The sequence below is a fragment of the Eubalaena glacialis genome, chromosome 1 (assembly GCF_028564815.1).
Source record: "Eubalaena glacialis isolate mEubGla1 chromosome 1, mEubGla1.1.hap2.+ XY, whole genome shotgun sequence".
Taxonomy (NCBI): Eukaryota; Metazoa; Chordata; class Mammalia; order Artiodactyla; family Balaenidae; genus Eubalaena; species Eubalaena glacialis.
The window spans coordinates 213,404,381-213,431,910 of record NC_083716.1 but is presented as its reverse complement, the minus strand read 5'-3'; the positions used below and the strand labels follow the sequence as shown (position 1 = coordinate 213,431,910).

Genomic DNA, 27,530 nt, shown 5'->3' with positions numbered 1-27,530 from the left:
GGAATTCATGCCAGCACTGGAAACGGAAAAGACTGATCACAAATAAAAGGGGGAGTGGGATGAATTGGGAGGTTGGGATTGACATATATACACTACTATGTATAAAATAGATAACTAATGAGAACCTACTGTATAGCACAGGGAACTCTACTCAGTGCTCTGTGGTGACCTAACTGGGAAGGAAATCCAAAACAGAGGGGATATATGTATACATATACACAAGCCTCCAAAATGTGTCAAAGATGATGTACAAGCTTCTCATGTTTATATTTTATTACACACACGATGCACACACAAACAGATATCTTTTCCTCTCCATTCTATCCCTAGAAATTTAGGGTGTCTCTGAAACGCTACCTGCTTCACCTCCCAGCGAGTTCTCCTGGAACTCGGTGCAGCTTTACTTACTGTCAGTGACCGGCTCCATACAAAATCCTAGCAAGGCATGCAAGAAGTCCACTACGTTATTGAGAGAGTCCTTGTTCACATAATCCCTCATGGTTTGTCGGAACTGCATCTTATCTAGCTTGTATAACTTAGTGAGGCAGTTCTGGGCCTGCAAGGAAGGAAGAAAAGTGAAGAAGTCACAGGTACCAGCTTAAGCTAGGGATACCAGTGGTTTGCGACAGAAGCCCTCAAAAGGCAAAAGCTTCCATCCATCCCTGCTGGCTGGTGCCCACCAACCCTGCCAGCCCCTCTCATCTGAGAATGCAGTGGGCAGAGACAGGCTGAGCAGTACTAGGTAGATGACTTTGAGAAGGGCTGCTCCTCAGGAAAAACCCCAAACTAGGGGCTAATGCTGTCCCAGAAAGAGCTCAGTATTTTTGCCAAGATCAAGATTTTAAGATCTCAATGAAAAAATTTAAAGCGTAAAATTTAGGTAGGTGATAGGATTGGTCATCAAGGTTTAGAAAACCTCAAAGGGTTTGTTTCATGGGAAGGAGCAGGCCACTCCCATGCTCAGCTATCTTGAATTTAAGTAGATTTAATGGATGGTGTGAGGGGCTGTAGGAAGTGCTTGTCCAGTGTCCTCTTATATGGTCAGGAGGAAAGGATCTTTGAAACATGAAAGAGGCATAAAATAAAGGCAAGTCTAGTTTGTTGATTTTTGTGTCTGCTTCTGAATGTGGAAGCTTGGTATTTAAATAGAAGTTGGTCTTCAGGATATGAAAAGCAATTGACCATTCACTAGGCCCTGCTACTTAAAAATATATTTCTTATGATCCAGCAAATAATTTTGCCATCTAGCAAAGAAAAAGGAAGTAATCCCCACCATCAGAACAAACAAAATCACATTCATTGGTTGGAGAAGGCCACAGACAGAATGCGCTAATACTATCTGAGACCCTTAGGGGGCTCCCTAACCCTCTCTTACTATTGAGAGAAAAATCACATTTGTGCAGTGCTTTGCTGTTTAAAATGTGTTTCCTGCTTGTAAGTGCATAACGACATTTGACCTTCACACCTTCTCTGTGATTTGAAGAGTTTCCCTATATTACAGTGGAAGAAACTGAGACTCAAAGAAGTCAAGAACTTTGCCCAAGTTGATACACCAAGTTTCACAGCAGAGCCAAAATTAGAAGCCAGGGTCTTACCTCCTCATAGTGGTTATTTCTCCGATGATATAATAGTCACATGAATAGTTTAGATAGTGATTGTTGGGGAAAATGTATCTAGATAACACTTACTTTGAAAAAAGATTTAAGATGACCAGTAATAGAGATTAGTTGATATCTTGTGGAGAACAAGATCATCATAAAAAAGAAAGTCCTTAACAATGGAATGAAATGGGAAAATGATAAGAGAGAACTCTGGGTTGAGGGGAAAAAGTTAAAGATCAAGATGGGAGGGGACTTCCCTGGGGGCGCAGTGGTTAAGAATCTGCTTGCCAATGCAGGGGACACGGGTTCAAGCCCTGGTCTGGGAAGATCCCACATACCGTGGAGCAACTAAGCCCGTGTGCCACAACTACTGAGCCTGTGCTCTAGAGCCTGCGAGCCACAACTACTGAGCCTGCACGCCACAACTACTGAAGCCCACGCGCCTAGAGTCCATGCTCTGCAACAAGAGAAGCCACCGCAATGAGAAGCCTGCGCACCACAACGAAGAGTAGCCCCTGCTCGCCGCAACTAGAGAAAGCCCGTGGGCAGCAACGAAGACCCAATGCAGACAAAAATAAATAAATTAAAAAAAAAAAAAAAGAAGGGAGGGGTGCCTGGGTGAGGACAACCTTAAAGGAGGATAGAGAAATTTGGACAATCAGACAGAAGCAAGGAAGTTAGATCCCCGAGAAAGCAGTCCCTGAGAATTGGGACTTATTGGTGGGCCTTAAGGGTGGCCCAGAAGAAAATTTAAGTTACATGACCATTTTGACAAATCAAGGCCCAGAGAAAGATTCTTGGAAAACTCGAGAGGAAAAAGGAAGATTATAAAAGGTTGAAACTTGTAATTAGCAATAGGCATCCTGGTGTGACCTTGTTATAGTCTCTCCATCTGTATCACAAAGTCAGGTGGATTGATTTTTTTTTTTTCCCATTTTTCCTTTACTCGGTCATAGAAGATTGGGAAATTGGTGTCAACCAGAGGTTACTCGTTGCTAGCTCTAAAGCAAGCTTCTTTTCTTATAAAATATATGATTCTTGCTATAAAATGAAGCCTATAAAATACTTCTTGCTTCTCTTTAAAATACACCAAAAAAAGGCATTGTTTCAAATCTGCTCTTTAGAGGCTATTAGAACGTCTGAATGAGTTCAATCAGAAGTTCAAGCAAGAATCAGAATATCAAACCACACATATTTTGATTCTGAATGAATATTTTAAACTTCTCCAAGAGATATAAAGAGTGAATTCCCTTTCAATAATTTGGGACTACAAGCTAAAGATTAGACTATTCCAGGAAACATGCTGGAATTGCTAGGCACTTTGATGAACATCGTTGCAATAATAATCTGTTTGTTAAAAAAATAAAAGTATAGAGGACCTGATCTAGTAGAGGTAAGAAATATCTTTAATATAATAAAAGTTAAGTAACTTTTGATAATCCAATGCCAGAGAAATCTGGAAATATCTAGCTTCTTGAATTAGACATTCCCAGGGAAAATTTCTCAAATTTCTCTCTCGGACAACGTGTTTACTAAGCACGGACAAGCGAGTATAATCCCTATAGTGAGTACTGAACTGGGCTACTAGAGAATGGAGGTATTGCCATGTAAATCAACAAAGTTGAGAAGGCAGGTAGAAAACTGGACATCCTGACAGGAAATATTCAGTACTCTTGAGAAAAGAACACATGGTGATTAAGCAGTAACAACAGCCTCTCAAGTGGTTTCTGATCCAACTAGTCCTACCTTCTCCAATTCTAGAAAGACACGTTCTGCTATCAGAATGAGTTTATACCTCCAACTGCAGCATGACACTTCTTTTTATATTTTGATGTTTGATTTCATAGAATTAGTTTTCTGCATGAGGAGTGATGTGGTTTCAGCCTTGAAGGCATTTATTCATACTGTGATAGAATAAAAATCAAAGATCAAAAATCACATACACATGTGCAGAGATGGGGGCAATGTCAGCTTTCTACTGTCTTATTACTTATTATTTTGATTTCTTAAAATTTGGGGCCTCAAAATCTAGATCTTGGTCAAAGTTTTCAAGTTTCAGAATTTAGAAGTTAATTACTATGAATAAAACTCCCACATGCAAATAATTAATATAATACAACACAATAGAATATAAAAGAAAGAGAATGATATACAGATAGATAGATAGGTAGATTGTAGATTAGGAAAGTAACCCAGCATGCTAAGGCTGTGTGAACATTTCACGACAAAACCTAATACCAAGGAAAAATGGGCTGGCATTAGACTTTGACATGATCCTAAAACTCTGCTAAGATATGCCAAAGGGTTTCCTGGTCTCAAATTTGCATCGACCCCTTATTTTTAAGGGAATATTTTCTTATTATTTCAGTTCAAAAGTATGTATGAGGGCAACTGTTGCAGTTTGGACTTGTTGTGGAGGTGGGTTATTGCTCAAGTCTTAAGTGAAGAGTAGTCATCAGTGGAGGCAAATGAAAATGAGCTGGAATTACATTTCCATGTTCCATTACAGAATTATGCTTTGCAAGCCTGAGCGCAGAGTTTCAAGTTTCACACAGTTCAAAGGGATATGATCTCAAATATTTAGTAGTCAAGGTTCATTCTCAAACAAAGCAGCCAGAAAATGACTGGCTACTTTTGTAGTCCTATTTTGTCCCAATAAGGGCCATTTTCCATATCTAAGAACAAGAAACCAAGTCCTAAAGTTTGATCCCTTTTTCTAATATAACATATGCTTCCATAGTACCCAGGCAGGTGATTAAAAAGTTATTTGCCACGGACTATCAGAAGCTTGCTAAATGTATTCATCTTTGCAATGTTCTTTCAAACTCTAATTCACATGTTCCAATTATACACTCTTTTACCAATTGGGAGTTGGCCTGCCCAGGCAGGAGGCAGAAGTGGTTTTCCCAATTAAACTATCCTAAGCCTGGGTTTTAGATGTCTTGAGATATCTTGTGGGAATCCTCCCACCTTAAGACAGCATTAATTACCCTTACAAAATACAGTATTCTTCAGGGAACACTGACCCTCATTGTCAAAGGACTCATCCCTAATTTGGAGGGAGGGAAGAGGAAGACGAAGAGGAAATGGAATCTACTTTAGTTCTCTTACATTCTCCCGGAATACCTGGTGTCTCAGACGATCCCCAGAGAGCCCTCGGTGTCCTTCTCCGCAACCATAGGCACATCCCAGAGACTTCACTATTTTGATGAGCATGGTTAGAGCAAGCCTATGGTTGCTTACAGGCGTACTTTCATCCTAGTACCCATGAACGAGAAAGAAAGAAGATTCTGTTCATTTAGTCACTAAGGTTCTTTTGCTGCTAAGACTCTATTTTATTATTAAACCAAGTTTATACGTTTTGCAGCAAGCCCCTGCAATTTGGGAAATAGAATCGTCAAGGGCTCCACAGGCAAGCTAACTTTTCAAAACTCTAGAACTCTAGTGCTACAGGATATGAATGCAGACCTCTTTATTAGAAGACATGCTTTCATATCCTCGTTAGACTATCAGAATAACTATCTAGAGAGAGACAGTGTGGACTGTCAGTGATGAAGGCAAGTAGCTGTTTCCAGAAGGTACCCTCATCCGCAGGCTTCTGCTAATATCACCAAGCAAGGATTATTGCTAAATTTCTGGAACTGATCAAAGTCTGAAACTATGAAATCATGTGGCAATTTGACATTTTCAAAGGATTTTTCTAATTTTATACCTTCGCTATATTGTAATATTCATGCACAAGCAAAGAGAGAATATACCAAAAAATTTGTAAATATTCAGCATGGTTCTTTGTTTGAGGCTAAATCGGAAGCCCTCCCGAGGTGAATTGTGAGAAGTGTTATCATCCTCTCTCTTGACTCATTTAATCCTTGTTCTTAGTGAAGAACATAGCTTCCAGAAAAATGAACTTCCTTGAATTATTTCCAAAGAAGCATAAGGAAGCTGTTGCTAAGGAATGATGCAGATCCCAGCGTGGGAGTGCCATTACCTTCAGGAAGCTCCAACATTCCTCAGTCCTTCTAGCTACTTTCTGCTGTCAGCACAGCCACTGCAGACCTGAGAGTCCAGCTCCCGTTCCTTAATTGCATATGACATTAGGTAAATGAACTAATCTCTTTGTGCTTTAGTTTTCTCACCTGTGAATCGAGGATCCTAATAGCTTCCCTTCCTACTTCATCAGCTTACCGTGCCAAACAAATGAAATAATGGATAAGAATTGCTCTGTAAATTGTGAAGGCCTTTTCCATCTTCATATGCTCAGGTTGATACATAAACTTTGGGGCCACCCACGTAGAAAGCATACTCAAATGCAGGGAGGGTGTGAAAGGGATGGGGGTTATCTAGACATCATGTGCTGTTCATTATGTGATGGGGTAGGCTCTCTGCTCCCCTAATGTTATATAATTGGTCCTTTTCTTTAACCAAATGCTCATGTAGTGGATGTGGTGCTGGACTCCAGAGATGCCCCCTTCAGAACTGAACATTCATTCTCTGAGCTGCTGGGAGTATTGGTGGATGATAGCTCTCAGGTGAGTCCCTCTCCAGGCATTACTCTTAGCTAAAGAGACCTGCCTTGACCCAGGTTATGCTCTCCTCCTGGAAGCAGTCTGCCTCCAATGGCTGGTCAAGAGTATAAAGAGTGTGTGTGGGGAGGTGTGTGGAATAAAGTGGGCTCCCTTACTTCACCTGGGGATTACTTTGAAGAGCCATCCCATCTCTGGAGCTCCCTGTGTGATGGGCTGAAGTCTCTGTTACAACTACACTGCAATTCAACTTCTCTCTCTGCCCCATCCTGCTTCTTTTGCACCCCACAGATGTTGATCCTGAGCAGACACCCCAGGAAACCTCCTGTGCGCATATCTCCTTGTCTGAGTCTGTTTCTTGCGAACTCTACAGCTCAGATGCTTGTAAATGGAAGACTCAAACATACATACATACAAACATACACACACACAGATACATACATTTATTTATTTATACATGCATACGTACATACATATCAAATTCAGAAATGTTTTAAATTCAAATCTTAGCTCCATAACCTTGGGCAAGCTACGTAGCCACTCTGTGCCCTACAAAATAGGAATCATAAAAATATGTATTTCACAGAGTTTGTGAGGCAAAACAGGAAAGGCATGTAATAATAGCAAAACCAGTGTTAATTATTATTTCTAGGTGTGGGGCACTGCTATCCATTGGGGGCAACATTGCGCAAATTAGAAAAGGCACTCCTCTGGGTGGATGAATTAGAAAAAGGTGAATCCTCTCAGTAGCTGCAGCCCTTGGGTAAACAGCTTGGTGAGCAGAGCTCAGACTGGATTTCAGTCCTGTCTGGACTCCTGAGCCGAGAGCCCTTGTGGAGTACACAGCCTGCACAGCCAAAGGTCACCCTGGGTAAGGGCTGATTTGGAAGACTGACTTACATACATTTAAAAACTATTGATATCATAGGTTCCTTTAAAGCAAATTCCTAGCTCCAAAAGCTTTTTGTAAATATCTATTTGTATTTCTTTGGACCTTCAGATGTCCTTGGGATTTTGGCTCCTCTAGTAGAAGACATTCAGAAAGTTGTATCCAGCTACAGGCAGAAATCAGGACAGATATTAAATAACATTTCAAGCTCTCAATACCAGTTAGTGGCAAATATAGAAATGGAAATTAGATCTTCCTTTCTGAATTAATCAATTCCCGCATGCTCCTGGCATTACTAGGTTGCAAAATTAGATAAACCTCCTGATTCCACTGAAAATAACAGATGGGATAGAGGCAGAACAGACCTGTGTGACTCACAAGTACAATGCATCTGACCTACGGTCAGGTATGATTTTATAAATTCTCTGCATTACGAAGAATATTATTTTGCAGAACTAACTACAAAACATTTGTATCTTTGGTGGCTGTTTTGGAGAACACATTATCTGACTTTGTAAAATCCCATCCTGATCAAGTGATAGTTTTGGTTAAAGTAGCATTTATATTATCAAGTTTCTAGTATGATATCTAGATTTTAAATAGGCAAGAGACTTGCAGTTCTTTAATAAGAAAGTAGATGAAAACACTACTAGAGGGACTTCCCTGGTAGCGCAGTGGATAAGACTCCGTGCTCCCAATGCAGGGGGCTTGGGTTCGATCCCTGGTTGGGGAACTAGATCCCACATGCATGCCGCAACTAAGAGTTTGTATGCCACAACTAAGGAGCCCACGTGCCGCAACTAAGGAGCCCGGGAGCTGCAACTAAGGAGCATGCCTGCCACAACTAAGACCTGGTGCAACCAAATAAATAAATATTAAAAAACAAAAACAAAAAAAATCCCCACTACTTGGGTGAAATTTTTGAGCTAAAAACAAAAAAGAGAAACAAAATTCTAATAATGAACTTCAGAGATCCTCATAAACATAACAAAGCCCTCATCAATTTAGGGAATATCTAAGCTTTACTGATAAGAGCTTATCAAAATTTCACAACTTTAATTTTTTTCTTTCTATTTTCCCCTGAATATTATGACATAATGACATAACACTATTCTCTCTTTGAGTGGCCACCTAAATTGACAGGTTAAATAATTGAAAATTTAAGAATCTCACTGTTTGCTGTGTTTATAAATTTGGTCCTTATAACTTGTATTTGTTTGCTAATTCCTACATAACTGTTGATTGAATAACTCCTTAGATCTTAGGATTCAGTATCAAATCCCTTGTGATCTATATCATCATTTAGATAATTTTCATCTACAGTGAGATCTGAGGATCCGTGGATTGTCCTCAGTGATGTCTGGGAACGTAAGAAGTTGGGAACCTTAAGTACCAGAAGATTCTATTAGAATTGGAAAACATGGGACCTAATGAAACTTAAAAGCTTTTGCACAGCAAAGGAAACCATAAACAAGACCAAAAGACAACCCTCAGAATGGGAGAAAATATTTGCAAATGAAGCAACAGACAAAGGATTAATCTCCAAGATTTACAAGCAGCTCATGCAGCTCAATAACAAAAAAACAAACAACCCAATCCAAAAATGGGCAGAAGACCTAAATAGACATTTCTCCAAAGAAGAGATACAGATTGCCAACAGACACATGAAAGAATGCTCAACATCATTAATCATTAGAGAAATGCAAATCAAAACTACAATGAGGTATCATCTCACACCGGTCAGAATGGCCATCATCAAAAAATCTAGAAACAATAAATGCTGGAGAGGGTGTGGAGAAAAGGGAACACTCTTGCACTGTTGGTGGGAATGTAAATTGATACAGCCACTATGGAGAACAGTATGGAGGTTCCTTAAAAAACTAAAAATAGAACTACCATATGACCCAGCAATCCCACTACTGGGCATATACCCTGAGAAAACCATAATTCAGAAAGAGTCATGTACCAAAATATTCATTGCAGCTCTGTTTACAATAGCCAGGACATGGAAGCAACCTAGGTGTCCATCATCGGATGAATGGATAAAGAAGATGTGGCACATATATACAATGGAATATTACTCAGCCATAAAAAGAAATGAAATGGAGGTGTTTGTAATGAGGTGGATGGAGTTAGAGTCTGTCATACAGAGTGAAGTAAGTCAGAAAGAGAAAAACAAATACAGTATGCTAACACATATATATGGAATCTAAGGGAAAAAAAAAAAAAGAGGTCATGAAGAACCTAGTGGCAAGATGGGAATAAAGACACAGACCTACTAGAGAATGGACTTGAGGATATGGGGAGGGGGAGGGGTGAGATGTGACAGGGTGAGAGAGTGTCATGGACATATATACACTACCAAATGTAAAATAGATAACTAGTGGGAAGCAGCCGCATAGCACAGGGAGATCAGCTCGGTGCTTTGTGACCACCTAGAGGGGTGGGATAGGGAGGGTGGGAGGGAGGGAGATGCAAGAGGGAAGAGATATGGCAACATATGTATATGTGTAACTGATTCACTTTGTTGTAAAGCAGAAGCTAGCACACCATTGTAAAGCAATTATACTTCAATAAAGATGTTTTTAAAAAAAAAAAAAAAAAAAAAAAAAAGAATTGGAAAACATATACATGATTGAGGCAGGAGAAGAAATCCTAAAGAAAAGCTTAGGTTCAGGAACCTAAGAATATTGGGGCAGGAATAATTAGATCAGAGTCCACAAATATTGGGAAAAATGAGAGTAGACAATCAGGGAAGAAACAGAGATGATAAATGCACATTAAACATGCATCGGGTAGGACTGGAAAGAGATGGAGAAAAAAATATAAAAGAGGAAAGAGCACTGGAACACTTATTCAGATGTAAAAACCTGATAGCCTACAAGAAAATAACAATTTATATTCTAGATAATATATAGGTGGTAGAACTCTGTACAGTGAAATCTTATACTTCTAAACACTTGGCCTGATGTGTAGATTGTCACCTGTTAGAGATTCAAATCTCTTGTTGATTTCAATTCCTTAATAGCATTTTCCAACTAAAACCCCAAATTGAAATCAGCATAAATTATATGAGTTTAAGCTGCAGTAGTTCTTATTTAAAATTCAAATTAAAAGGGAAAACTAGTTATTGACGTTAAGCACTGAGATCATAAATCAGGTGTTGTCAAGTCAAAGGGAATTAAATTCAGGAACAATCAGTAATAAGAAAGCTAAAGACACCTGGAAGTGACACACTGAGACATAAGAGAACCAAGGCTAGTCTTCCAAACCAACACCAACAAACCAACTAACTAAACAAAAATTTTCCCTTTCTTTCCCTTTACCTGTGATTGAAGTAGGCTACCTAAAAATGTGTTCCTTAAATCAAGAGAAAGAACTTTATTTAAATTTTTTCAGGAAAATTATGCTGCTTATTATGGACTAAATGTTTGCGTCTCCCCCAAATTCATATGTTGACGCCCTAACCCCCCAGGGTGATGGCATTTGGAGATGTGGCCTTTGGGAAGTAAGTTTTAGGGTTAAATGAGGTCATGAGAGTGAAGTCCTGGTACAATAGGATTAGTGCCCTTATAAGAAGAGACACTGGAGAGCTTGCTCTCTCTTTCTCTGCGTGCACATAGAAAAAAGATGTCATGGGAGCACATAGCAAAATGGCAGCCACCTACAAGCCAAGAGAAGATGCTTCAGAATGAAATCTACCTTGCTGGCACCTTGATCTTGGACTTCTCAGAGTCCAGAACTGTGAGAAATAAATTTCTGTAGTTTAAGTCACCCAATCTATTGTATTTTGTTTTGGCAGCCTGAGAAGACTAGAATGCCACTCCATTAGGTCAGACCCTGAAAGTTTTGAGAAAGAGACTGTTGTTGGCAGACTGAGAATTATGGCAATGTAGTGTATCTGAGATATTCTCTTGCAGAATTAACATGACCAGGGAATTAGTTCTAACACTGCTTGGATGGCAATGGCTTTTGAATGTAGCATACAATTTCACGTAACTGTTTTTACTAATGCCTGCTGAGAACCTAATGAAGAGATTTCTAGACTCACCACTTTCTTGCTCTAGTGACTAGCTGCTATTCTGAGTCAACAAACTGCTGGCAAGCAAGAATTGGAAAGAAATCAGGAACAACATTTCAAGAGGACACAAAAGGTGGTTCAGACATACCTTCTCTTGGTTCTTATCGTTCTTCTCATAGGGGCCACCTCCTCCTCCTCCACCTCCACCTCCATCACCTCCTCCACCTCCTCCATTACCACCTCTTCCATCTTCTCCTCCTCCATCTCCAGCTCCACTAACTGAAGGGCCCCCAAATCCACAGGTGGAACTTCCAGATACTCCTTTGAACTGGAACGTTCCCTCACTTGCTCTTTTTTCCACAGTCACGTTTTCCTTGTTTTCACTCTTCTTTCTGTTCTTTTCTACACAGGGCACCACACCAAGTTGAAGCAAGCATTCCACAATGTTCAGTGCCACATCGCAGATGCGAGAACTGATGTCATGGTTAAGGACAAGATAAACAGCCTTCAGAACCACCTGGGGGAAGACAAAAGTAAACTGAGAGTGATTAAGTTACTTGAATTACCTCTTCCTAAATAGATTTGGTTATTCCATTTAATACATTTCCTTTAGGCTGTTCTATGCACTTAAGCATAAATAATTCAGGTAATTTTCAGATGATCTTATTAAGCTGCATTGGGACCTTGTGTATGTGCTTAATATAGAGTACAAATCACCCAAGGAATTAAAAATGTATAAGTGTGTTATCTCACTTAAGGACTCTAAGACTTGCCATAATATAGACAGTTAATGGAGATAAAACATAATGAATTAATGGGAGAGTAATTATTTGCCCAAATGGAAACCTGTTCAACTGATTTTTAAAATCAAAGTGTTATAATTCCCTGCCAATAATGCTTTCTACCAATAATGGGTGAAGAGAAATGGTTTCCTTACACACATAATAGAGGAACATTTGCACATTCGCAATTGCATCATTATCTACATTCAATTTTAAAAGCAAAATATTTGCATGTTTAAATTATGTCCTTTTATTGATTTTAATATTTTAAATTATTTGCTGAGCCAGGTTCCCTAATGTGAAATAAAAAATTGTGTGACATATATTTGTAAAATATAACAACCCTTTCATATGCTAATAACCATAATCAAGACAGGCATTCTTGAGAATGCAGGTTTAAATGTTTTAATGGACTTCTATTCATTTTCTCCTGCTATATGGGTGGTTTATAGTCATGCTGCTTATATAACAAAAGGAAACAAACTGAGAATTTTTTACTTCCATTCTAGGAAAGAAGGACTTAGCGCGCGCACGCGCACACACACACACACACACACACACACACACACACATATATTTACTACGTGTATTCAGGATTCACTAATGTTTTTAGATTATAAAAATATTCTGAGATCAGATCAAATCTAATGTAATGCTTAAGAAAAAAAAGAAAAGAAAAGGTGCATCTAAGATGGGTGATACACTTGTGAAATTTTTTTAAAAAGGGTAGCTTTTTCAGGGACTTCCCTGGTGGCACAGTGGTTAAGACTCCACACTCCCAATGCAGGGGGCCGGGGTTCGATCCCTAGTCAGAGAACTAGATCCCACGTGTATGCCAAAACTAAGGAGGCCATGTGCCTCAACTAAGGAGCTGGCGAGCCGCAACTAAGGAGCCTGCCTGCCGCAACTAAGACCCAGCACAACCAAATAAATAAATAAATATTTTTTTTTAAAAGGGTAGCTTTTTCATTTAAAGGCTCAACATTTCTAAGAATTTATATGCACATTTTATCCAACACTGTAAAAACTGGGCCAAAGATTCAATATCTTTCAAGCTTCAGTAAGAAAAATTCTTGCTCCTTACAGAAAGATCAAGCATGCCATTCTTGTGGACAAAGTTATTGGTCCCATCAATATGTTCTGTGTCTTCCAAGTAGCTGTAGTTTATGCAGGAGTCTGTGAGGCTTCGAGGCAGGTTTGCACATGCCAGGGGTTCATGTGGCATCTCAGGTATAGGCACCTGGTTGCAGAGCTTCCTCATATGCTCACTGAAAAAGTCTGCATAGCCTACGTTGAATGACGCCAATGTGGTATTGAAGGTTGCAACTGTGATAGTGGAGATCTGGGATCGCACTAAAAAAAGAAAAGCAATGTCTTAGTTTTCCCCATATTAACGTACGACATCATGTTAGACAGTTATACTACTATTTAAATCATGACCACGATCACAGCATTAGCAGATATTTGACTAATAGTCTCAAAGCTATTCTCAACTCCCATGATGTTAAGTCATGTAATAGCTGATAAACAATGAAGGTTATAGAAAATGTGAATTCTTAACTGGCTTCCTTGAGACCCAGGCTAGAATTTTTTGTCTAACAGGTGCATTTTACTCACTGTTAGATGACAGACCCTACTGGTATAGCTAAACTAGTTTGGTTGAAGTATTCCCCACAAGTAAATAGCTGTTAAAATATTTGGTTTTATCTAGTATATTTAGGTAACAGCAAACAAGAAAGATTCTTTTTCTCCTTTGCTTAAGAATAATGGAACATAAATTTGTGGTGGTAACTAATAGATGTCATCAAATACTTGAAGTACAGTCCAGGGAAAAGAGGGACTAAATTTATGCTCATAGGTTAAGAGCACAGAATAAGAAACCCCCATCTTGGATCCCATCCAGAGACACACATTTGCTCCACATAAAGCACAAAATAGCAGCTGTCTGGAAAGGGAATAGGTGGTCTTGGAAGGCAGGGACTTTCCTCCCACAGAAAGTGGACAAGCCCTTCAGAGGGACATCATAGATGCCCTCAAGTTTCTCCTAGCCCTGTAGGTCTATGCTCTTTTGAAAACAACTATGAATGGCTTGCCCTTGCTTTCCCTGAGAGGCATGGTGTTCATAGCGTGCTATCCAATAGCTCTTGCTACTAAGGAAATTTTAAGAATGGCTCACAAGTAAATTATCAAGCAATATAATACATGAATGCAATTTTTCAAAAAGCACACGGAGCCAGATTACAATGAAAATGGAACATGGAGTAAAAACAGGAAACAGAACCTGGACGCCCACCTGCAGGGGCCGCCTCCAACCCACCTTCCTTGACGGTGTTTTCCCCATGGCTGTTGGAGTGGTCCGGCAGGTCACTCACCAGCGTGTGATGAGAGTGGGAGTGCCTGCCGCTCAGGCTCTCCATCTCAGTGGCCGCGTCTGAGCTGCCCCGCCGGGTAAATTTCCCTGAGATGGACAAGAGCAACACAAGAGGGTTTGAAAATCTGAAGATTCTGCCAAGATTCTGTCTGTCCAAAGGACAGCAGTGATAGTGAGGGGATATTAGGCAGTATGTGAGGCACAGCCGACTAGCTTGCCTTGGGAACATTCAGGGTCGAGATGATTGATGATGCTGCCTGTGATAAGGTCAGCCCCAATCTAAGCCAAATGTCAGAAACCATCTGTTAGGTCCCCGCTAGCTGTCAGCTCTTGCTTTTAAGCTGGCCTTCTTAATATGACATCCAGAAAGAAAAAAAAAAGCTCCTTTTTCTTTTCTTTACATCTTCCTTTTTTAATATCTGAGTTAAAGAGAAGTCTGTCTTTGGATTCACAGTGAAAGTTAATGCACAGAACCCTCTAAGGCCATGTGTCCACATCAAGAATGATCTAATATAGAGAACAAACTTGCGGTTGTCAAGGTGGAGGGGGGTGGGGTAGGGGAGAGAAGGAATGGGAATTGGGGATTAGCAGAGGCAAACTATTATATATAGGACAGATAAACAACATCCTACTGTACAGCACAGGGAACTATAGTCAATATCCTGTGACAAATCATAATGGAAACGAATATGAAAAAGAATCTATATCTATATCTATATATATATATCTGAGTCACTTTGCTGTACAGAAGAAATTAACACAATATTGTATATCAACTATACTTCAATAAAATAAATTCATTGAACTATAGAATGATCTAAGAAATAGGGCTGTGACCTGTCTAATTATAGAGGATTGCTGCATAATTCAATTATCTGCATTTCTTTGGCTATGAAGACACAGCATTATTTTGGTCCTGGGGAGCCTGTATTTGGGCCCAAATTCCTTGACTAAACTATTCAAGAAAGATACAGATTTCCCTGGGAGCCCTAGATCCAGATTTCTAAACAGGTCACTGAAGCTCTGCCCTACTTTGGAAGGTCCTTGTGGTCACCTAAAATGGTGGTTTGCCAGCCTCCTTTTTCCATGCCTCGCCTGTCTTCTCCAAGCCCAGAGAAACTTCCGAAGGAGAATGCGCTGCAGGTGGGGGACACATCCAGGTGGTCCTCATGCAGCATGAATGGCACTCCCATTCTCCGAGGCCGCCTCTTCCCCGCGTGGTGGAATGGGATGGAACCTTTTCTCTCTCTGTCTTCTTTGCGGCTCTTGAACTACAGAAATGAGAGATGAAGGGTCAGGCACAGGGCAAAAGCAAGGTTACAGTTTGCTTCCCAAAGGGCTCCATGATCTGGGGTAAAATACAGGAAATGTTTCAGGAAAAGGAGACCTGGAAAGTCACTGAATGTCATCCAATAGAGATGGAAGAAATTTCTACAATGTGTCAAAAGAGTGAAGGAAACTAAGGAAAAGATAATGTATTTCCTGGGGGTTTTTTTGCTGGGTTGGGTTTGAGGAGTGGTTCTCAAAGTGTAGTTCCTAGACCAGCAGCATCAGTGCCTGGGAAACTGTCAGAAATGCAAATTTTCAGGTTCAACCCCAGACATACTGGATCAGAAACCCAAAAGGGGAAGCCAGCAATGTGTTTTAATAAGCCCTGTAGGTGATTCTGATGCTTGGTAAAACTTGAGAAACCCTGGGTTAGAGTATAGGATCCCTGGGTCATCACTTGGACCAGCCAGTCTTTTTCTGTTCCATTTCTCCAGACTGAGATACATTGTTTCAGCCAAACAACTTCAAATGTGTGCCTCTGTCCATAAGGAGAGGCAACTTTATTACTCCTACCAGTCTAATAAGTTCAAGGTCCAGTATAACTAAGAGTTTAGAATTGCTTGGAAATCTTTTAAAATATATCGATGTCTGGGCCTAACCTTTAACAATTGTGACTTAATAGGTCTGGGGTCAGGCCTGGGCACTTGAATTTTTTAAAGTTCTGCAGAGATTCTCATGTGCAGCCAGTACGGAAAACCTCTTTTGCCCACACTGAATAACATTTTTAGAAAAACTACAGCCATTGCTTATTACTGCATCATCAATGAAGGCAGAGGACTACTTGTGTAGCAACACTCTGAGTTCATAGATAGGTTGTTAAGTCTGTGTTTCATTGACATAAACCAGTCATTTTGCAAAAGAGAAAAATAAGCTATCACACATATATTATTCTACACATATTATTTTCTATTTGATTAGCTCCATTCACTTATAGAGAGGTGAAGTGTGGATTCATAAGAGCATGAATTATTTAGTTAGAAGACCTAGTTTTGAGTTTGGACTCAACCTTTCAAAGACTACATAAGGTTTTTAAGGCTCAGTCTCATTTCATTTCTTTTTTTTTTTTTTTTTTTTTGAGAATAATAATTAACATCTATTGAGTACTTGCTAAGTACCAGGCACAATAAAGACTTTACATGCATTACCTCAATCCTCATAACCTTTTGAGGTAAGTATATTATGTACCCATTTATAGATGAAGAAACCAATATCATTTTGCCAGTATCACATGGGTAGAAAGTGGTAGGGCTGGAATTTGAACCCCAGTCAATTGACTCCCAAGTCAGTTTATTTGCACAAAGACTCCACCTTTAATTTCCCACCTTTATGGTTCTAGCTTCTTATGGATGTTCAATAAATGTTTGTTGAATGGAAACCTACACTGTCATTCACAAAGAGAAGTGATGGTCGTAAACCTAGGGGTCAGTTAGAAGGATTTACTACTTTATTAACAAAGCTTGCTTTGTCTGTTGCCTTTAAAATAGAGATGACTTCAAGAATAAATGTTCCACAATGATTCCATCACTTTAAGAACTGCAGTAAGACTCAGTTTCTTAGGTATAAATTGTGGAGAATAAAAATCTCATTGGATTAAATGAGAATTATTTATATAAAGTGCTAGGTAAAATGAGAATGAGCCATACAAATGTAAGTTACCATTACTGCTACTACAACCATCTCCATAACCACACTACTAAAAGCACTTCACACACATCATCAGGACTGAGTTCTGTAACAACCCCACATAACATGTAGAATGGGAAGTACTCATGCACAAGGAGGGACTTGCCCAAGGTCATGCTGCCCAAGGTCATGCTGCCAGCCAGTGCTATAATTGAGAGTGGACCTCTGTTCTGAAGTCCCTTCACCATCCCACCCAACTCTGCAGCATGATCAGAAGCACCTCATGCCCCACTGTGTATTTTTTTTTTTTTATTACCAAAATGCAAAGACCATAAATGGTTCTACTCACCTTCTTAAAAATGTTCATGCCAAGGTCTGAAGAAAGATCCGGGACTGCAGGCCTACGTAGGTTGGTCAATGAAACTTTGGAAAAAGCCTCAGAGCTGAGAGATTTTTCCTCTTCATTACACTTCATGGTGAGATCCTTAATAAAGGTAGATTAATGATCAAGGACTTAGAGATATATTTCATATTAATTGTAACTTCTGTTTGGAATTTCAACAGTGAGACTACAAAGTTCCAGATTTAGGAAAGCTAAGAAAATAAGGAGGGGACAGGTATCTCTTTTTCTCCTTCTATTAAAAAAAAAAAAAGTGTTTTTACATCTAATGATTCACCAGAGGAGATATTCACTTTGGGCAGAATCATCTATTACTAAAACAGAGCATATTTCCTTTTCATTCTGATATTGCTCCTGTTTATTTTCAGAATATGCAGACGTCTTTTAGACGCAGCCAAATCACATTTCAGTAAGCCCAAACAACTGGAACACACAGTGAATCGTACTTTTCTCTACATTTTCAATATGTGGTATTGATGAAAAAGATGAAAAGAACAAGTATTCAAGCTGGTATTAGGACTTTCATTTATCAAAAAGTGATTTTCAGGGGGATGTCATCAGTGCACATTCAGTTTATTCCTCCAAACATCTATAATAAAGAACAAGACTATATATCAAAAAATGATATTGCTAATGATGACATTGAGGCACTGGAAAATGTTGAGCTATGCCAAAGGAGGTTAAATCACGTTCAGTAAAATGCTAGTGTCATGCATTTTGTAATATCATTAATTGACACTTATATGTGAAAACTCTCGATTAACTAGCATTTTGATTAGCCAGAGGATCCATTTTCCATTATTCTGGATCAACAGAGGCTTACTCTAGATAACTGTGTGTAAGAGGCATTTAGATAGCACCTCTTTCAATGGTCAATTAAATGCTAAAGAACAGCAAAAGGATCCAGCAGTAAAAGATGGAAAATAGCATCAGAGTAACCCACCAATCCAACAGTCAGCACTGGGATAAATAAGAGCTGGATGCACAGAAGAAAAAAAGAATCTGTTATGGCTGAAGTTGTTGGTTCAAATGATAATGGACCAAGTTTCTCTTACTTGGGTTTTGTGTGTGTTCACTAGTGAGGGAGCTGCCGCCACCATGGAGCTACTTCTGGGTCTGGGCAGGAGAGGAATATCCGGCTCTGTGGGCTTTTCTGGCTTCTCTTCCAACATGTGTCTCAGCCTTTGTAGATAGTACATCAGAGACCACTGAGTGCCCTCCTCAGACCAATGGGGCTGGAGTAGGCAGCGAAGAACAGCAACGTCAAAGTAGGTGGCATAGCGGGACCTTTGGCACGGAGGAATCACGAGAGAGACCCTGTTCCCAATGGCAGAAAGAACATGATTATCCTGGCAGTCATACATTCCAAGGGGAGGCACAACGTAGCTTATAGCTCTGCTTTTCTCATTTGGTCATTTATTCATTCACTTATCTCTTGTCTGGTTTACTCTATTGTCCTCCTAACTGGTCTCACTCATTTTGCTTTTGCTAGATACTACCTAGAAGTAGAGACATTTGAGAGAGTTTTGAAGGATAGGTAGCAATTATACAGGCAAAGTTGAGGATGGGTCAGGAGAGCAGATCAGCATTTCAGTCAGAGCGAACAATGCCTACGAAGGCAAGGATTTTCTTAAAAATCATGAGTTTTAAGTCGGTGGGGGAGAATCATGCAGTTGGTATAGCTGGTGAGTAATTTGGGTGGTGGACACCGATGAGAGTCTATAAAAACAGATGCGGTTCAGATCATGATGTTTCTTTTTGCTAAGCTTTCAGGTTGACTTGTACCTTGATAGAAATGGGCATAATATTTGTGTACTTCATTGGGATATTTTAATTTCAGTTTGATAATATTATGTAAAGGAGCCAAGGAAACTGCAAAGTGCTAAACAAACAGAAGTTATACTCTGAGGAAAATGAAATCATTTTGAAAATTCTAAAGTCATATATCCATATAAGACAGCAAAACTAATTTTTAAAAAAATCTCAGAATTCTGGAATTCTATTATTCAGTTGAAACACACAATACATTCATTATTTAATGTTCAACTTAATTGCACTACAAATTAGTTTTAAGCAATTACTCAGCATCTCAGGTATCTTAGGGGATAGGAAGGTAAGTAAGTTCAACTTCCTCACCTTGAGGAACGTATGGTCTGGTGAGAATGATAGACAATACATGACAAATTATAAACTTAGAACTTCTGGAATCCAAAGATGGAATCTTAAATCTAAAATCTGAAATTAACCCCCAGCATAATTTCTTCCTGAATTAAATCATGCAAAAGAGAAAATTTTATACCCTGCTATCAACTAGCAAATGGTGCCAGCCACACAGGAAGAGCTTCAGAAAAAAAAAAAAAAAAAAAAAGGCAGCCACTGAGAGTGAGAAGGAGAGGTTCTCCTTAATTTACTAGGCACATACTTTTTGAATTGGAGGTTATGACTCATTACTGGTTCAAGAAATTAATTCAAAAGGATATGACTATTATTAAAATGTTAACTAGAATAAAAACTATCAAAATGCAACAAATGGAGTAAGGATTTGTATGGTTGGTGATACTTCTGTTTCACTTTACATACTTGCCGTGAGTCATGAGTAAAACATATTTCTTATTGTGGGTGCAGTAAAAAGTTCAGATATACAAATCCCGACCAGGTCTGGGGCCCTGTGAATCATTTTCATAGCCTTTCTGCTCCCCTACCAAAGCACGTGATGCCCTTTCTCCTCTCTACTCTCGTTAGCATTGTCTGGCATGTGGAGGGGTGACTGTCTATGTACACGATGGTTGTGACCGTTGATGTTATCTTGTAGTCTAATATTCTTGAATATTTTAATTGAAGTAGCAAACTAAGTATAAGTTACAATTCAACCACATAAGTTGCTACGATACTAATTATTTAACCGAGTGGGCAGTCAACTGATGGTAGAAAGCGTCTCTTCATATAAGTTCCTATGTATGGAATGTTAGAGTTTATCCCTCTTACAGGGAGCTAGAATACGCTTTGGACATCAACAGCATGGCAACTTTTAATCCATCAGGAAGTCCCATAGATTCTCCTTCCAACCAGTTTGCATCAGCTCCACAGACCCCAACATGTCCCATTAGGCTTTACTGCAGTTACTTCTTCCTAGTCTTACTGCTTCCTCTCTCGTTTCTCCACTCCTCTGCTCAAACCCCTCCAATAGACTTTTAAATAAAAATCTTAAAATAAAATGCAAGCTGTTTACAGTGGCCAACATGGCCTGCATAATCTGGCTGTGTCTATCACTCTAACCTCATTATCATGCTTGCACTGGTGTGCCAGTTATTTATTTTTGCCTCTTAACTCCAAATTCATCTTTTTTCTTGCTCTGTGAAAATGGATTCGGGTCCTTTAAATATTTTTCTGTTGACAGTTGGCACGATGTTAAGCGTTGTCAGTAGAGGGAATGGAAGAGGTATTGCAAGAGGAAAGAATTCTGCTTCCTGGTTCTGATGGACTTGCTTGGCACACCCCTGCACTGTGTGCAGCTTCTCCGGTACCAGGCTCCCGTCGCGTCTGTGTGTGTCCAGGGCTGAGCTCCTGCAGCGCACACGGCTTCCCCAGCGTGCAGCGTCTGCAGCCTGGGTGCTTTTTCTAGCACCGGGCCCCTGCCGCACTCACAGCTCTTCCTGTGCCCAGCTCCTACCGTGATCAGTGGCCGGCAGCACCCAGTGGCCAACAGCTGCCCTGGCACGTCCCGTTTCAGGAAGTTCTGTAGCAAAGTGCCTCTACTAAGAGGCCCCCCCATGAACAGCTTTCCCTAGCACCCTAGAGAGTGGATTTCTGACAAGTTCCAGAGGGCAGATTTCCAGCAAGTTCCCCTGATACAGCACCACGCGGACTTCTCTGCCATTCAGTGAGGTGTGACTCCGTCCTCTCCAACAAGGTCTGGATCTCAGTCCTGGAGGGGCTTCTTCCTTGGGTGTTGTGTCTGAGCTTCAAAGTCGGTGACTGCTCCATTATATCTGCTATTTCTATATTCTTTAGAATTCTCTTTACTTCTTACTAGCTGGTCCCTCATTACCCCAATCCCCCAATCCTCTGTTATACTTAATAATTCACTATATTAAACTTGCACTGTTCAAATTACTGTGTGGTTTCTCCTTCCTGATGGGACCCATCTGGATACATCTGGTAGTTGTGCTCTACTCACACTGACCTTCTTACCACCCCTGAATACATCACACTTTTGCCTGCTTCAGAGCTTTTCTCTATGTGGAAATTTCTATCCTTATGACCTAAGCTTTATCTGGGTTCTGTTCCAATGTCATCTTTTCAGAGAGGTCTTTCCTAACCATTATGGGAAATGGCTTCACTCTCCCACTATTCATCTCTTCATCTTGTTCTAATTTTCTTCATAGCACGTGGCATGACTTGAAATTATATTCTATTTTTTTTACACGCTTATTGCTTGTCTTCATTTATTTGAATAAACTGATAAACTTCAGAAATGGATTCAAAACAAAGATGGTGAAATCAATGGCTGCTGTACATACAAGCAATAAACATTTTGAAAATGTAAATAAGAAAGGCCTTTTCAGGATTTCCCTGGTGGCACAGTGGTTAAGAATCTGCCTGAAAATTCAGGGGAAATGGGTTCGATCCCTGGTTTGGGAAGATCCCACATGCTGTGGAGCAACTAAGCCTATACGCCGCAACTACTGAGTCTGCATGCCATAACTACTGAAGCTCGCACGCTCTGCAGCCCACGTGCCACAACTACTGAGCCCACATGCTGCAACTACTCAAGCCTGTGCACCTAGAGCCCGTGTTCCGCAACAAGAGAAGCCACTGCAATGAGAAGCCCACGTACATAACTTATTAATACATTCAAATTTAAATAATATTTGACCTAACAAACTGAAGATAAACACCCACTCCAAAAAGTAAGGGAAAGAAAGATCAATTTAACATCAATTGGTATCAGTTTAGGTAGGGAATATCTAACACTCAACATAAGATTTGATCATTGTCCTATATTATGGTTTACAAACCACTGAAAAAAAATAATCAGTATCAGGATATATTAGGAAAGATTGCACAGGCACTAAACAAGTTAGCCTAGAACATCAACCCACAAACTAAAAGAGAATGGTAATACAAGAAGCTGGTGACACTTGGAAACCACCATAAACAGTACTGTAGAACATTTTAAAAAATCTTAATAAACAAAAAGACAAACTATAATCATTGGAATAAATACTCAATTCTATAAAGATTTCCACTCTTTATAGGTGGAATCCATAAGTTTAATGTAATTCTCTTTTGTGTTCTGTACCCAGTTTCAGCGTGTGGAGGTAGGAAGGAAGTGTTTCCCACATCACCAACAATTCTCTGGACACCGACTGGATGTCCTACAATATAACTCAGTTCTGACACCTCCTACCTGGAGATAATGTCAGATTCTACAGGTTAAGGGTCCAGTGCTACAAGACTGCTCCCACTCCACTTCAGGCACTAGTCACAAGTCCAGGCTGTTACCAGTGCTTCTGACCTACTAGCTATAGATTGGAGGGTCCCACGACCCCTGCCCCAGGACTTCAGCTTCCAGCTGCAAGTCCAGGTTGTTACCTGTACTTCTGCATGACTGGCTACAAATCAGATGTTCCCATGGTCCCCTCCTTGGGTTTAATTAATTCACTAGAGAGGCTAACAGCATTCAGGAAACTCATGTACTCACTAGATTATCAGTTTATTATAAAAGGATATAACTCAAGAACAGCCAGACAGAAGAGATGCATAAGGCAAGGTATGGGGAAAGGGCACGGAGCTTTCATGCCTTCTCCAGGCTCGCCACTGTCCCAGCACTTCCATGTGTTCACCAGCCTGGAAGCTCTCTGAATCCTCTCTTTTGGGTTTTTATGGAGGCTTCATTACATAGGCACGATTGATTAAATCACTGGCCATTGGCAACTAATTCAACCTCCAGTCTGTCTCCCCTTTTGGGAGGTCAAGGGTGAGGCTAAAATTTCCAACCCTGTAATCACGTGATTAGTTCTCCTGGCAGCCAGCCCTTAACCTTAGATGCTGTCCAAAAGTCACCTCATTAACATAACAAAAGACACCTTTGCTCCTGTCATCACTTAGGAAACTCTAAGGGTTGTAGGATCTTTGTACCAGAAACAAGGACAAAGACCAAATATCATATATTTCTTTTTATAAATCACAATATCACAAATTCTAACCAAAATTCTAAAGGGATTTATCTTTTATAAATCAATAAGACTGTTCTGAAATTTAACTGGATGGATGAAAAAAAGTTTGGGAGTAATCAAGAAAGGTTTAACAGGAAGTATAAAGAGTATAAATTGCCAGATATTAATCTGTGTTTTACAACAATAATATTTAGCCAAGAGTTTAAACAAAAGTTCAGTGGTATAAAATGTGGAGCTACAAAAGATTTAAATATTTACAAGAATTTAATATATAAAAAAAGTCATGAATCAAATTAGTTCAAAGAATATATTAGTCAATAATATTGGCATAATTGACTTACTCCTCAGAAAAAAATTTAATTTAACCTTTCTTAATTAGCATATTTTATCACCAAATAAAATCAAGATAGATTAAGATTTAAATGCAAAAATCTAAAACTATAATAATACTAGAAAAAATTTTGGCTATTTTTTTTTTATGATCTTGGAGTGGAGGAGGACTTTATAAGAATGTAATTGCCCCAAACTTAAAACAACACAAATGCACATCAACAGGTGAGTGGATAAGCAAACTGTGGTATATCCATTTGACAGAATATTACTCAGCAATAAAAAGAAGAGAACTATTAATATATTCAATAATTACACGGAGTAAAAAGAGTATGTTTTCACTTATATGAAATTCTGGAAAACTGCAAACTAATCTATAGTGACAGAAAGCAGGGCAGCGGTTGCCTATGAATGAGGAAAGAGTGGGGTGCAGAAGGGGAAAAATTACAAAAGGCACAAAGAAACCTTAAAGGGTGAGGGGTATGTCCATTATCTTGATTTTGGTGATGTTTTCACAAGTGTATATAAATATATAATAAGGCAGAGCTGAAACATTGGGATTTTATTTAATTCTGACTTTCAACAGATAAATATCCATGTTACACTTTCAATGGTAGCCATATAATAGAAAATTTCCTTCCAGTAGAAGAAAAAAGGAGATTGGAGAAAACTCAATCAGTTAACAGGCAGAGCAGAAGAGAAAAAAGAAACATAAAAAGCAGAGTACATAAAAAGCACAAAATAAAATAAAATGGAAAATATAAATCCAAAATGGCAGTTATCAAAATAAATACTGAATACATTCATGGGATAAAAGACAAGAATGTTCACATTGGATTTAAAAAACAAGGTTTAGTCACATGCTAATTACAAAAGAAAATCCTAAAAGTTGAGGGCACAGAAATTTAGGAAGGGAGAGAATGGGTATAGATATGCAAATATAACTAAAAGGAAGTTGGTGTAGCAATAGTAAAAAATAAAATTTGAGGTAAAAGTATTATTAGATATAAAGATTGTCACCATAATGTTAAAAGAAAAACTTAGGAAGCTATGCTAATTCTAAACATATATTGTACATACCTAACAAGAATGCTACCAAATGCTTAAAGCAAAACCTGAGAGACTTGTAAGGGGAAAATAGACAAATAAATAATAGTAGTAGTATTTTAACACACATTTTCTAGCAAATAGTAGACCAAGCATACAAAGATTAGTAAGAATATAGGAGATCTGAATAACACACTTAACATTATTTTATTGTACCTTGCAGTGTTTACAAATGAAGTCTCAAAAGAAACTGAAAACTCAACATCACACATAAACCTAGTACTCTAACCATAGTTGAATTCCAGTAGAAACTAATAGCAAAAAGAAAAGCTCTAATCAGTTAGCAAATTTAGAAATACACTTTGAAGTAACTCATGGGTCAAATAAAAAGTTACAATTAGAATTTTTAAAATATTACATGGAATGATAATGATTCCACATATGAAAACATTTGAGATACAGATAAAGTGGAATGAGAGGAACATTTAGAGATCTACATGCTTATAGCAGGATAAAGGAAACATAATGAAGTGAAAAATAATGAAGTAAGCATCTACTTCAATAGGTTAAAAAAAAAGTAAATAAAACCCCAAATAGTACAGAATAAAAGAAAGATAAAATAGGAGCATAGGGCTTCCCTGGTGGTGCAGTGGTTGGGAGTCCGCCTTCCAATGCAGGGGACACGGGTTCGAGCCCTGGTCCGGGAGGATCCCACATGCCGCAGAGCAACTAGTCCCGTGAGCCACAACTACTGAAGCCTGCATGCCTACAGCCCGTGCTCCGCAACGGGAGAGGCCACCGCAATGAGAAGCCCGCGCACCACAATGAAAGAGTGGCCCCCGCTCGCCGCAACTGGAGAAAGCCCGCACACAGCAACAGGGACCCAAAGCAGCCAAAAATAAATAAAAATATAAATTTATTAAAAAAAAGAAAGGAGCATATACTAATGAAATATTAAACAAAGGTAGATAGGATTAACAAAAACAAATGTTATTTCTTTGATAAAACTAATAAAAATTAATCAAGAAATGTAGTAAAAAGTATGATCAAAATACTATCACAGAAAAAGCAGACATAACTAGATATGGTCATGGTTTCAGAAATAAGAGAAAATACTATGAACAATGGGATTAAAATAACAATTTTAATCCCATTAGGTATTCATTTGAATACCTAGATGAACACATAGTTATCCAACCAATTTAATCCCATTTGGTATTCATTTGAATACCTAGATGAACACATAGTTATCCAACAAAACTGATTCAAGAAGAAATTAAAACCTAAATAGACCCACCACCTTTAAAAATTGAACTGTGGTAAATAAAATTTATTTTAAAACTATATCAAGCCCAGAAGGTTTACAGCCAAATTTCATTAAACATTAAGGAAACAGGTATTTCTAGTTTTATACAAAGTGTTCCAAAGACAGAAAAAAGAGGGAACATTCTTTTCATGAGGCTATTATAAATTTGCTACTGAAACCAGACAAGAACAGAACAGGAAAGGAAAACCAAAAGCCACACTCATTTATGAGCACAATGTAAAAATAATAAAATTTTAACAAACTACATCCAGCAATGCACAAATTGGGTTTTCCCCAGGAATTTAAGGATGGTTTATTATTAGAAAATCTATTAATTTACTACCTAAAAAGATTAGAGGAGAACATGTCCACATGATTTTCTTAATAGATGCACAAAACCTTCTATAAAATTTATTATTAATTTATTAAAGTCAGTAACAAAAATTAGAAAAGAGTTATAATAATAAGACTGTAGAATATGGGTAGAATCAGGCAAATAGGGAGATGCAACAGAATGGAGAGCCCCAAAATCATACACTCACATATGTGGATACTGACACTGATACTCAATAAAGTTACAAATCTGCAGGAAAATAACTGTTCAAGAAATGCTGAGGGAAAAAATGAGTTATTCATGTGGAGAAACCAAATCCCTATTTCATACCACCATGTAGCAAAAAAACCCAACTTTAGATGAACTGGAGACATAGCAAAGGCAAAACAGAAGAAAACTAAGGAGAAAATATTTATAACCAATATGAAAGGATTCTTAAAGAAGATAACATTCCCAACTATTTTAAGAGAGTATTGATAAATTTGACTATTTCAAATGTAAAATGTCTATTAAAAAACATAAAGTGAAAAGTCTACGAAATGTAAAAGATAATTGCAATGTATTTAGCCTACAAAGGATTATTCTTCTCAATCATAAAGAATGCTTATAAATCAGTAAGAAAAAGACAAATAGCTCAAATGGAGCAAAGGGTATGGAAGGAAATTTCACCAGAAAGAAAACCTAAAGAGAGAATAAACATAAAAAGATACTCTACTTCGTGAATAATCAAGGAAATGTAGACTTAGACCACAATGAGATATCACCTCACACCCATCAGATCTGTGAGACTATAGA

The 27,530-nt window shown here is 38.7% G+C and overlaps 1 protein-coding gene across 3 annotated transcripts in view; it reads right to left on the bottom strand.

The window, feature by feature from the left end:
• The window catches only part of UNC80 (unc-80 homolog, NALCN channel complex subunit), a 236,575-nt gene that overhangs the window by 178,627 nt on the left and 30,418 nt on the right, over positions 1-27,530 (bottom strand). For 2 of the 3 annotated variants that reach the window (XM_061204567.1, XM_061204557.1), the window contains exons 8-15: positions 18,595-18,856; positions 17,489-17,623; positions 15,242-15,458; positions 14,134-14,274; positions 12,901-13,169; positions 11,183-11,551; positions 4,713-4,859; positions 409-556 (exon numbers count right to left, since the gene is read on the bottom strand). In XM_061204567.1, coding sequence (XP_061060550.1) covers positions 409-556; positions 4,713-4,859; positions 11,183-11,551; positions 12,901-13,169; positions 14,134-14,274; positions 15,242-15,458; positions 17,489-17,623; positions 18,595-18,856 — 1,688 coding nt within the window. The remainder of the gene's footprint in view (positions 1-408; positions 557-4,712; positions 4,860-11,182; positions 11,552-12,900; positions 13,170-14,133; positions 14,275-15,241; positions 15,459-17,488; positions 17,624-18,594; positions 18,857-27,530) is intronic. The other variant, XM_061204576.1, reaches the window with a different exon arrangement.